General features: G+C 40.8%; 1 protein-coding gene across 4 annotated transcripts in view; it reads left to right on the plus strand.

The window, feature by feature from the left end:
* The window catches only part of PROSER1 (proline and serine rich 1), a 30,892-nt gene extending 20,409 nt beyond the window's left edge, over window positions 1-10,483 (plus strand). For all 4 annotated transcript variants that reach the window (XM_032795154.2, XM_032795156.2, XM_032795157.2 and 1 more), the window contains 3 exons: window positions 3,162-4,917; window positions 5,565-5,712; window positions 8,496-10,483. In XM_032795154.2, coding sequence (XP_032651045.1) covers window positions 3,162-4,917; window positions 5,565-5,712; window positions 8,496-8,618 — 2,027 coding nt within the window. In that variant the 3' untranslated portion in view covers window positions 8,619-10,483. The remainder of the gene's footprint in view (window positions 1-3,161; window positions 4,918-5,564; window positions 5,713-8,495) is intronic.
* Window positions 10,484-13,694: the final 3,211 nt, after the last annotated feature.

Here is a 13,694-nt window from a genome sequence, read left to right on the forward strand (position 1 = left end):
GTTAATTCTAGAATTGTCGATTAATTGCAGTTAACTCGTGATTAACTAAATAATAATAATAATAATAGCGATTAAAAAATCATAATTAATAGAATACCAATTGAAATTTATTAAATATTTTGGATGTTGTGCTACATTTTCATATACTGTATTCTGTGTTGTAATTGAAATAAAGTATATATTTTTTATTAAAAATAATTGCACTGTAAAAATGACAAACAAAATAAATAATATTTTTGAATTCACTTCATACACATACCATAGTGCAGTCTGTCTTAAAAGTGCAACTTACAAATGTACATTTTTATTTTTGGTTACATAACTGCATTCAAAAACAAAACAGTGTAAAACTTCAGAGCCTACAAGTCCACTCAGTCCTACTTCTTGTTCAGCCAATCGCTAAGACAAACAAGTTTGTTTACATTTACAGGAGATAATGCTGCCCTCTTCTTATTTACAATGTCACCAGAAAGTGAGAACAGGCATTTGCATGACACTTTTGTAGTCGGCATTGCAATTTATTTCCTTGCCAGATATGCTAAACGTTCATATGCCCCTTCATGCTTCGACCACCATTCCGGAGGACATGCTTCCATGCTGATGACGCTCGTTAAAAAAATAATGCATTAATTAAATTTGTGACTGAACTCCTTGGGGGAGAATTATATGTCCTCTGCTCTGTTTTACCTGCATTCTGCCATATATTTCATGTTATAGCCATTTTGGATGGTGACCCAACACACTTTGTTCATTTTAAGAACATTTTCACTGCAAATTTGACAAAATGCGAAGGTACCAATGTGAGATTTCTAAAGATAGATACGGCACTTGACCCAAGGTTTAAGAATCTGAAGAACCTTCCAAAATCTGAGAGGGACGAGATGTGGAGCATGGTTTCAGAAGTCTTAAAAGACCAACACTCCAATGTGGAAACTACAGAACCTGAACCACCAAAAAAGAAAACCAACCTTCTGCACACTGCTTTGGATTGTTATTGAGCAGAACCCGTCATCAGCATGGACACATGTCCCCTAGAACGGTGGTTCAAGCATGAAGGGACATATGAATCTTTAGTGCATCTGGCATGTAAATATCTTGCGACACCAGCTACAACAGTGCCATGAGAATGCCTGTTCTCACTTTCATGTGACATTGTAAACAAGAAGTGGGCAGCATTATCTCCTGCAAACGCAAACAAACTTGTTTGTCAGAGCGATTGCCTGAACAAGAAGTAGAACTGAGTGGACTTGCAGGCTCTAAACTTTTACATTGTTTTATTTTTGAATGCAGTTTTTTTGTACATAATTCTACATTTGTAAGTTCAACTTTCATGATAAAGAGATTGCACTACAGTGAATTGAAAAATACTATTTTTGTTTTTACAGTGCAAATACGTCTAATCAAAAACAAATATAAAGTGACCACTGTACACTTTGTATTCTGTGTTGTAATTGAAATCAATATATTTGCAAATGTAGAAAACATCCAAAAATATTTAAATAAGTGGTGGTCTATTATTCTTTAACAGTGCAATTAGTCACGAATAATTTTTTTTGACAGCTCTAGTTAATTCTTCAATTTGGAGTTCAGGATGAGGTTGTGGAAAGAGAGTCCAGGACATGGGGCACAGATCTTGGTTTTGTAGAAAAGGACGGAAGTGAACCTTTTTCATTTTGTTTGCAAATATCTAAGATGTTTAAGTTTCAGAATATTAATAGTATTTATCTGTATCAATTTAAACAGTATCCGAAGATCTTAAGGCTGAGTTTTCAGTGGTGGAAAACGTAAGGTTTTAAAGGGGAGAGAGGTAAATTTAGGATATAACATGGAGTTAAAGAAGCAGTGAGTTTTGCCCCCTTGGTCAGTGTTCTGTTGATGGTTAAACAGAAAATATTCATTTCTAAACAAAATATAAATGTTGTTTAAAGGAAACGACCAGTGATTATAACATGTCTTATTTCTAATCCACAATGGAGCAAGGAAATTGTGTTAAAAGTAATGGGAACAAAGAACATGATAGCATTTATAGGGAGAGCAAGGTGTTATAAAAATGCTATAGAAGTGACTAGAATTAAAGAGCTCAATCCCTGTGTCGTATTTACATAGCGCTCCAAATTGGTTAAAACACAGTTTAGCACAAATTTTGGGGTGTTGAGGTCAAATAGTCCTTACTCATGAAAATGCCCACATTGAAGGTGATGGGGCTTCTCACATTTAGTAAGAGTTTCAAGACCCATAATGAGTTCTGAGACACCAGCTTTCAGACATAAATTTAGTGTCCTCTCTCCCATTTAATCTGTTAGTGTTCATTCCTGCTTTCCTCCAGAAAGTGTCGCTCTTTATTTTACTTTGTAGGGTTGATATAAACTGAAATTCTTGGTGTTAGCTGTAGTGCATTGGTACTTGCAGATGGGATATTTGATCCTCAGGTGGAACAAACTGTTTCTTAGAGACTGTTTTTATGGGCAGGTTTCATTGTTAGCCAGTACACCTGTAGCACACGTGAATCTCCTAATGACTTCCTCTGCTGTCCAGATTGTGATATACAGAATCAAAACCAGCGAAAGAATTAAATCTACCTACCAATAAAATAAAAACTAATCTTCTCCTAAAATTATGTACTCTGCAGTTGTGGACTGGATTCCAACAAACCTCTAAATCCTGGCATTCTGCCTGTTCTAGAATTAGCATAAACCTTCATATAGAGCTCATGTGGAGAGCAAATGGTACAAGTGCAGAATGCTCATCCTATTATGGATGCTGCTAGCTGTTAGGGGCAGGAATTAGCTGTTTACCTGTCTTACATAGAGAGATCTCTGGGAGCATGTTTGAAGATCTAAACTCTCTCCTGCACTAGCCCATGAAGAAGCTGTAAATGCTATAGAGTGTTTAGACATATTGCTAGTGCGTGTAATAGAGAACCGTTGAAGGGAGACACATAGAATCATGTAGTCTACTTACTGTATACTGCTGGGCATGTATCATCTGTATGTAGATACCTCCATACTTTATCTTCATAGCCTTCCATGTAGATTGTGTAGATACAAACATATGTTAGTTACTGCTTGTGTATCATATTTTATAATTATAAGATGCATGTATGTTTAATTGAAACATTTCTGTCGGTTTCAAGTATTCTTACCAGTTTTGTTTCTTTGCAGCTTTTTCTGCACAAGCGAATCAGCTCTTTACTCCTCATGGTTCTAATCCTTCAACACCTGCTGCTACTCCAGTCGCTACCCCATCCCCTGTCAAGGCGATAAACCATCCATTAGCACCTGCCACTGCAGTCATCCCTGGGATGAGCATGTCTACCCCTGTGCTTCCTGTTTTCCCAGGGCAGGTCTCCTCTTCCATCCATACATCTCAGCCCTCGACCTCAACCCCATCTGTCATCAAATCCCTTTCATTGCCTGGTGTTCCTGTCACATCTGTTCATAGTGCAACCTCCATCCCTATTCCTGCAGTTTTCTCTGGATTGGCTTCTATCCCTGCTGCTACGCCAACGCCACAAGCTTCTTCCACACCATGTGCCACACCTGCCTCTAATGAAGCTTTTGCATCTGCTTCTGCACCATTTGCTGGCCTTCCTTTTTCTGCAACCTCTTCAATTGCTTCAGTTAATAATCCTGCTCCATTGTCATCTGTTTTTGCTGGCCTCCCTTTGTCCTTGACCCCCACTCCTCAAGGGATATCTAGTCCCATTCCCTCTGCAATTGCTAGCTCTCCTGCCACTAGCATCTCTGGCCCACTTAGCTTGCCTAATCCAATTCTATCGGTCTTAAAGGGATTTCTGACATCAAATGATACCTCATTAATCAATGCTTTACCTTCTGCTGTGACAAGTGAGCTTGCCTCTTTATCTGCTCTTGCTAATCAAAGCTCTGAGCCTCCTGCCTCCTCTGTGAACAAATGTTATACTCCATCTGCCACACCTACACCTCAACGTTCTTCTACGCCAGGACTGGCCATTTTCCCGGGTCTTCCATCTCCCTCTGTAGCCAATCCTAGTTCCACTCCCCCAGCATTGCCAACTCAGTCACCATTAACCACTTCACAATCTGTTATACCAGTCAGCTGTGGTGCCTCTGTTGCGCTTTTGCATGGTACGAGCCCTACTAATCCCGAGCATCAGATTTCATCAGCCCCAGCTGCCACAGGTATTCCAGTTCTAGTCAAAACTGAACCCATGAGCCCTACTCTCTCAGCCTTCAAAGGCCCTTCTCATTCGGCTGGCCCGTCTCATGGCACGCTAGGATTGTCAGCACTTGGGCGTGCATATACCTCTGCAACTTCAGTGCCAGTCAGTTTACCTAGTTCCCTTAATCCAGCATTATCAGGTCTCTCCTCTTTGAGTGCTCCCTTAAACAGTTCCACTTCTCTTGCCTCCATTTCCCTTGCCGCACATGCTTCCTCTGCTCCAGTTGCCCCAGTGTTTAATGGACTTCCTCCCTTCACATCTCTGACCAGTAACTTTGCTTTTACTGGTAACTCAGCACTTACACCACCAGTCACTGTCCCAGGGTCTTTGTTAGCCACTCCATCTACAACTGCTTCATCTGTGTCTGCTTCTCATGTGAATTCTACAGCAGCTGTTCTCTCAGGACTCAGTGCTTCAGCAACAGTCTCTGCTCCACCCTTTCCGCTTAACTTATCCAGTGCCGTCCCTTCCCTATTTTCTGTCACCCAGGGGCCTCTGGGATCATCAAACCCATCCTTCCCTGGTTTCCCTGTCTCTAACACACCCACTGTCACTCCAGCTCTCCCTTCTTACCCTGGCCTCCAGGCATCTTCTACAGTAGCAGCAGTTGCACCGCTGCCGGCAGCTGCCACAGCCCCATCTCCGGCTCCGGTCCTGCCAGGGTTTGCCTCGGCCTTTAGCTCAAACTTCAACTCTGCACTTGTTGCACAGGCTGGGTATGTTTCTGTTTCTGAAGGAGGTTAAAATCATTTCTTTCTCAGCAAAACATTTATTTACTTTAGACATAGATGGTATTTCCAGGAACAGTTATAAAGTACTTGAATATTTTAAATGGTTACTTCAGCAGCAGATTTTCATCTGTCTTTAGAATTTAAATGAGGAGGCAAGTCTATATTTTGGAGCTAGTGTACAGGATTCTAGTTTCTATAAGGTCCAATCCTGCAAGGTGATGAGTGTCCTCAGCTCCCTATTGAGGGTACTTGGCACCTCCTACAACATGCTAGGTTTTTGCAAGAATGGGTCTAAAATATGTATCAATTGACATACTTAGGTAATAGCCATCAATATCCTAGCCTTTTCTGTGTCAAGAAAAACATCCAACACTACATTTTCACCTACAAAATATTCATGCACAAGCAGGTAACAGCACACAAGATACTGGCTTGCATGCTCAAGTTGCATGTATGTACCAGTGTCCTGGCTTGTACATGCGAACATTGTGTGGGTGGCAGCTTAGGTGTGTTGTTTGAGAAACTTAGTTAACTGAGGTTTAGAAACCCTGGTGCTCTTAGCAAGATAAGAAATCTAGGATAAAATATTGTTGAAAGTGTTCCTAATGACTGCCATGTCTTGATTATTTCAGCTTGACTTCTGGGCTGCAAACCCCAGGGAATACAGTTTTCCCTGGACTCTTGTCTCTTCCTGGTATCCCTGGATTTACCCAAAGTGCTGCACAGTCTTCCCTGCAGGAATTGCAGCATAGTGCAGCAGCGCAATCAGCACTACTACAGGTAAGCTGCATATGTCTTGATATTTCACTGCCTTAAGGCCCCATTTGAGCATTAATTGTTCAATATCAAATCTCCGCTTTTAGAAAGCACAGCTTACTTTAAAGAATTGGCTACAAGGCTGATGCACTACACTCTGATAATCCAACATCCAGTTGTTTGAAGATAGTCCTTTCCCCAAGATCAACAGCTATCATCAATGGCACTTCAGCTGACTTTCTCTAAAGGCTATGGATGTGTCAAATCCTTTCTTATGGGTGGCATTGTAAAAGTGGGGAGGAGGAAAGAAGGGGACAGATCTGACATGTAAAATTTGTAGTATCTTGATCTAGTGCACTGACCTGGGTTCTGTTCCTAACACTAATTTTGTGATTTTAGGCAAATCACGTAATCTGTGCTTCATTGGTTTTTACAGACGGAGAAACTGTTTGCTTTGTAAAGTCTTTAAGATCTACAGATGGAAAATGATAAGGGAACAAAGAATTACCTACAGGATTTTAAAATTATGCCCATATATATTGTACTAATAGAAGATATTGTTCTTGTTTGCATGCTTTGATCACTGAAATTACACCTCTACCTCAATATAATGTGACCTGATATAACATGAATTCGGCTATAACGCAGTAAAGCAGTGCTTTGGGGGGGCATGGGGCTGCGTACTCTGGTGGATCTAAGCAAGTTTGATATAACGCGGTTTCACTTATAACAAAGTAAGATTTTTTGGCTCCCGAGGACAGCGTTCTATCGAGGTAGCGGTGTATAACTTAAATATAGATCACAGTTAAAAATACAGTAAGGTTGTGAAGGAAGGCTTAAGATTAGAAAATTAGTGAAACTTCTTAAAATCTCAGTCTCAAATGAAGCCATCTGGAAAACCACCCCTCTTCTGTGAATCAGACTGCTTTCCTAGTGTTCTGTAGTGGCTGTAGCGTAACCCTGAGTTACACCTAGAAAGGAACGTAAAAGGCAATAAGAAGAGGGTTTAGGAATACATCAGGAGTAAGAGAAAGACAAAGGAAAGTGTAGGTTCTCTACTTAGCAGGCAAGGAGAGCTAATAATGGACAACATCAAGAAAGTTTAGATGTTTAATGCTTATTGTGCTTTATTCTTCACTAAAAAAATAGTGGCCAGATACATAACAAAATTAATATTTGCAACAAGGGGTAAGGAATGCAAGCCAAAATAGGGAAAGAGCAGGTTAAAGAATATTTAGATACGTTGGATGTATTTAACTTGACAGGACCTGATGAAATTTACCCTAAAGTAATTAAGGAATTAGCTGAAACAATCTCGGAACCATTAATGATTATCTTTGAGAACACATGAAGGATGGTTAAGACCTCAGAGGACTGGAGAAGCGCAAATCTAGTACCTGTCTTTAAAATGGGGAACAAAGAGGACCTGGGGAAATTATAGACCAGTCAGCTGAACTTGGATACATGGAAAGATACTGGAACAAATTATTAAACAATCGGTTTTTATAAGCAGGTAGAGCATAATAGGTTGTAAGGAATAGTCAGCATGGATTTGTCAAGAACATATTATTCCAAACCAACCTAATTTCCTTCTTTCAGGGTTACTGGTCTAGTGGATGCGAGGAAGCTGTACACATGATCTCTTAATTTTACTAAAGCTTTTCATACAGTCTCATGTGACATTCTCAGAATCAAACTAGGGAAATGCAGTCTAGATGAAAGTACTGTAAGGTGGGTGCAAAACTGGGTGAAAGACTATACTCAAAGAAGTAGTTATCAATGGTTTGCTGTCAAACTTGGAAGATGTATTGGGGGTGGGAGTCATAGGGGTCTGTCCTGGGTCAGGCACTAGTCAATATTTTCATTAATGACTTGGATAATGGAATGGAGAGAGTGTGCTTATAAAAATGTACTAGAGGTGGCAAGCACTTTGGAAGACAGCATTAGAATTCAAACTAAACGTGACATATTGTCTTGAAATCAAAAAGACAATAAAGACAAGTGCAAAGTACTACACGTAGGACAGAAAAATCCAGTGCATAACTACAAAATGGGAAATAACTGGCTAAGCAGTAGTGCTGCAGAAAAGGATCTGGGGATTACAGTGGATCCTAAATTGAATATGAATCAACAATGTGATTCAGGTGCAAAAAGGGCTAATATCATTCTAGGGTGTATTACCAGGAATATCTTATGTGAGACACAGGAGGCAATTGTCCCACTGTATTTGGCACTGATGAGGCCTTAGCTGGACTACTGTGTCCAGTTCTGGGTATCATGCTTCAGGAGAGATAGGGACAAATTGAAGAGAGTCTAGAAGAGAGCAACAAAAATGGTAAAAGGACCTGATCCCTGAGGAAAAGCTACCCCCCCCTCCCCACACACAAATTCTGTATATTAAGCCTTGAGAAAAGAAGACCGGGAGCGGGACCCGAAAAGTTCAAATTCTGTTAAGAGCTGCCATAAAGGCTCAATTGCTCTCCGTGTCTATTGAAGGTAGAAGAAATAATGGCTTAATCTGCAGCAAGGAAGATTGAGATTTAGATTTGGGGGAGGGATAGCTCAGTGGTTTGAGCATTGGTCCCCTAAACCCAGGGTTGTGAGTTCAATCCTTGAGGGATTGCTAAAGAACGACCTACACTTAGATATACTTCCTTCCCGTCTCCCTCCTCTGCAGCACGCTCAATGCGCTATTCTGAAACATCTCTTGTTAAAAGTTCTGTACCATGAACAGGAATAGTTCTCTGCATGGCTTTTTGCTTTTTTAAAAGTTCCTTCCTAACCTGCTTGTTTTCTCTTTCTTGAAGGCACATTCAGCTTCAGCTCTAGAGAACTATCCAGCTCAGCCTGATGGTTTTACTAGCTATCCCTCTGCACCAGGAACACCATTTTCACTGCAGACAAGTCTACCCCAGAGTGGATGGCAATAAATATCTTTTTCTTGACAAGCAAGACATATTTGAAGGCTGAAGTGGTGGCTTGACAAAGCCTGATCCTGTTGCCATTAAATCGATGGCAAAATACACATTGACTTCAATGGTGACATGATCTGGCCCAGAAATTGGGACAGAGAAGCAAGACGAGAGTGAAGAGCTTCTGGGAAACTGTTCTTGTGTCAGATTACAAACAAATCCATGATTACTCTTGCTTTTAAACAATTTGGGAGTGATCCTGTGGTGTGCTGAACATTCTCAACTTCCTCTGTAGCTGGGGAGCTGGGTGTTTGGTTCCTCATAGGACCAGGCCCTTTAAACACAGACTTCCTGTATAATTAGAACAAATGGCAGCCAAACGGTATGGGGAAAACGGTATTCTAAATAGTATGCGATATTTTTCACCTATCATTCTTTTCAAATTTGTATGGTATATGTGGTAATGTAGAAACAACATTTAGATTGAAATTAGACATTTAAAGCTGTAGTAGACAATCCTTAGTGTAGATGCACATCTCTCATTAGCATCAGTAAGAGTTGTGTGCACAGATCAAAGTCCGTGTATGGCTCTTGGGGTTTATTCTCTCCTTCATATGCATGAGTAACTCTTTATTAGTATCAGTAGTATGTCGAGGGGAGACTAGATAAGGTTCTTAAAATGCCATATGAAACATTGTGGACCTGCTGCTGAACTGAAGGGCTGGTCTACACTACGGGGGAAAATCGATCTCAGATACGCAACTTCAGCTACATGAATAACGTAGCTGAAGTCAAAGTATCTAAGATCGAATTACTCACTGTCCTCAACAGCGCAGGATTGATGTCCGCGGCTCCCCATGTCGACTCCACAACTCCGTTCGGGTTGGTGGAGTTCCGGAATCGATATAAGCGCGTTCGGGGATCGATATTTCAGTCTAGATGAGACGCGATATATCGATCCCCAAGCAATCGATTGCTACCCCCCATATCGGCAGGTAGCAAAGACGTAGCCGAATACTCCTCTATCTGAGTCAGAACAGAAGAAAGCCAGACGATGCTGTACGGTATTCTGGGATAGGAACTAGTTACTTTTAATTGAGTAAAGTTTAGCTAGTGAGGAACACTTCTTTACAGAAATGCAAACAAGCCTTTCATTTTGCCTCCAGGATATGCTCTTTAACATCCCCCTATGTTAGTGGAAGTAATTGTATTGCACATAGACTACCTATCCATCACTGTTTGCTGCAGGCTTTTGTGAAAGTTTACAGTCATGGACCAAATTCTGCTCTCACAGAATGTATGTAACCAAAACTTGGTTATATTCCATGGAGTAGCAAGTGTGTGAGTGAGTGCAGAATTTGGGCTATGGATTTTTAGCATTTTTCCTTGGAAAACATACATGATTTTAAAGGTAATTAACTGCATTGACTAGGAATGGCATGACGCGGCATATGGAAAGGTCTTGCTTTGTAAGTAAAATGCAGTATGTGCACTCATAATAATTGTAGTACCTGTGGCACTGTGTAACACATCATTGAATATCATCTGTTTTAAGGAAAACTCTTGATCAAGTTCTAAAAGACAATAGAGATGATGATATGCAATCATGTGATTTTAAAACAAACTGTAGAAGATATACTGTAGAACAGTTCTGCACCTAGAGTTTTACTTTTTTAAAGATGGATTCTGCTGGAAGACATTGCTAATGTATTTTCTTTCAATGTGTGAACGAACTTTTTTAAAACATTAATGGGAATTCCTGTATTAGTTTTTAACACAATTTTTTAAAATAAGTGTACACTCATGGCACTAAGGCTTTAGTGACTATTTGCCTAGTAGTTTATAAAACACTTGAATAAACAATTTTTTACAAAAAAAAAAAATTCCTAAAGTTTTATCTTAGATGAATTGAAATGAGAGAGCCTATGGTATAATGTAGAATTTTGTGTTGAACATAATTTAGTTACTTAAAAACAAACAGTGCGATAATACAACAAATATCCTGCTGAGTATGTCTGAATCCGGCCAGCATTTAAATACATTATTTGATTCTATAATACTTTAAACTGCATGTAACTGTCAACAGCAATAAGAGTGACACAGCTGTTTTCAAATATCTGAAATATAACGTATCAGTTTATGAAAATCTTTCAAAGCAAGACAGAACAGTTGCTGCTTACACGCTTTGATACTGAAGCTGGGAGAGGAGATCTCTCTTCAACGTTTTCTTCAGCTTGGGCCCTATTCTAGAGTGTGCTGAGCAGCATCATTTTTCTTTGAGGTCATCTTGTGGGTTCAGCTGTCTTTCCCAAAACTGTAATTCATTGCACAACTATTACTGGCTAGCACTTGGTTAGTTTTCAGGAGGAGGAAGATAAAGTTTCTTTTCTAATTCATATCTTGGAAGGTAAGCATTGTGTGCTCGTGAGGATAGATACTGTCAAACATAGAGCCTGCGCCTTTTTGGGGGTTAGGATATGTAGTTCATGTCCTGAAACATTAATGCAATTGGCCAAATTTGGATCTAGTGTAAGTGGGTGCGACTCCATTGAAGACAGTGCAGTTGCTGTACCTGTTTCCATCAAATCCAAATTTGGCCATGGTATATTATGTCGTTGAGTTTGCTTGTAAAATCTCTAATCTTATAGTGCTTTACAACAAATATTAGGCATCAGATATGATACTTGCATACAAAGAAAATTTGGCTGTGGTTTGGCTACAAACTATGTGATTCTGGGTACCCACTTCACTCCCCATGTAGGGAGACTCTTTCTGACCCAGCTGTATTCAAATGTGAACCACCTCAGTTAGTTCCGTTTTCCAAAGATACAGCAGATATTTAAACTCTCTGGAGATGAATTCTATAAAGCACTAGAATGTCTTGGTTCAGGCATCCAAGTGAAGGTCAAATATTGTCTTTTAGGCAAAGTAGCAGTTCACACCAGATGTACAGGCTTTCCTTTAGGAGTTAGTACAAGGAAAAGCCTATTTAATTATCCAGAAGTCAATGTCAATTTGCTTCCCATACTCTTTCCCACATCAATTACTGATTTGTGAATATTTTACCATAGAGTACTGTAATCAGTATTAGATAAAGAACTTCAGTAACCTTGATTTTCTTAATGCAAGCAACAGTGATCACCAGTACAGTATGTTTAGTTCCAGAGCCCTGATGCCGCTGGGGTAGCGGTGCAGGCCAAGGGATGTGCTGACTGCCCTTCTCGCAGCCCCCACTGGCCTGGGATGGCGAACCACAGCCAGTGGGAGCTGTTATCGGCAGAATCTGCGGACACGGTAGGTAAACAAACTGGCCCGGCCTGCCAGGGGCTTTCCCTGGTGGGCCATGTGCCAAAGGTTGCTGATCCCTGTAGACTTTGTCCTACAGTGCCTCTATGCTTTGCTCTCAATGTTCTGTAATACTTATAAGGGAAGAATGCTAGCATGTATGTTATTGGCATGTTGGGGCATCACTCAAAGAGGGCATAGTTAAGATTGCCTTGCAGGAGTGGTGTGTACATTTACCTTTGTATTTCCTGGTTTTCAGATGCTTAAACGTAACTAAAGCTGATATTCTGGAAAGGCACAAAGCCCCATTAAGTAATCTTATAGTTGCATTAACAAAGGTTTTGGGCAATTAATTTCCTGGTTCTTTTAAAAATAATTTCTCAACACCTGCATGTTCCACAGCCCTGATCTCCCCCCTTCACTACCTCTCTCTCCTTGACAAGGATTAAACCAGCCATAGAAGGCACTGGAGGCATGTTAGGCTCTTCAGTGTCCCTGTGTCATTGCTGTGTCTCCCATCTACATCCACAACTGCTCAGCTCTGACTGCCTCCTTCCCTCCCCATACTTTTCTGCACTGGGCTGACCTTCCCTTTTCCCCTAGATAGAGCAGCATTGGGGGAAAGGGACTTTTCCCCATTGCAGGAGGCAACATGGGGCAGGAGGAGAGTTCTGGGTCCCTTCCCCTAATCAGGGAGCAGTGGATAGGAGGGAAGCCTCTGAGCCACTTCCCAGGGCCTGGTAAGGTGTAGCCAAGATGAGGAACTGTTGAAGAGTTTTTGTTGAGGAGGGCATAGATGGCTCCATATCCTTTCCTCCAAGAAGTACCTCACTGGTGGGGAAGGTGCCCAATTTCCCTTATCATAGCTCTGCTCTCTCAGCACTTCCTAGCTCCCCCACTAGTAAACACCCGCATCCTGATTACCCCTAATTTGACTACTAGCTCTACCCATGAGGCATAGTAAAGTTTAAGTAAGACCATGTGAGCCAACATGGGTTTTAGCACATTTAGAATAATCATCTCTTAAACAGCAAGTGACTCTCATAACTGCTGCTCCACTCCAATACCCACCCAAGCAAAATGATGTTCATAGTTTGTATTTCATGCTTTTTGGGGTTCCCACTATTAGCATCTTTAAAAATATGTAATGATTTCATATGCTTTCTCCCAAAGAAACTGGGCAGGAAACTGTAAAACAAACTCAATCTCTGACTGCCCAAAGGGAAATACAGCAACACTCTTTCAGGGAAAAGAAAAATACCAGCTGCTTAGTCATCTTCCAAGGGACATATTTATGATCCCCATCAGGGTTTCTCAATAGGCAGCAGGGAGCAATTATTATTACTGTCATGTTTTAATAGGTTTTACATAACTATCAACCATGTAAAAGACTGTGCAGATATTGTTTCTAATTAACAGCATTATTTTCAGTAAAATCAGAAAAAAATAACATTTTCTGGGACACTTACTTGTGTGGTGTCTGCGTCAGGAACATGCAATGCAGGAAGCATGAACCTACTTTTCCACCACCACCCTTCTGCCCTAAGCATGTGCTGCATGGCTTCTGCTGGCTGGGATAGGAGGCAGATTTGGTGCAGCTATGCATGTGACTGGATGACTTCCTATTTGAAAGGCTACCAGGTGGCAGCACAGAGAAGGGACTGAGGAGCAGTCAAATTGCCCAACTTTTGCCCCAAGTCACCTGATGCCTTTCAAAAGTAGCCCAGTTGGTCACAAATTCCCAAGGCTGGCAACAGTCAGCTGGAGCTAAAGAGTCCAGCAGCTCAGGGTGGTACCCCACTTCCTCTT

The sequence above is a fragment of the Chelonoidis abingdonii genome, chromosome 1 (genome assembly GCF_003597395.2).
Source record: "Chelonoidis abingdonii isolate Lonesome George chromosome 1, CheloAbing_2.0, whole genome shotgun sequence".
NCBI lineage: Eukaryota > Metazoa > Chordata > Testudines > Testudinidae > Chelonoidis > Chelonoidis abingdonii.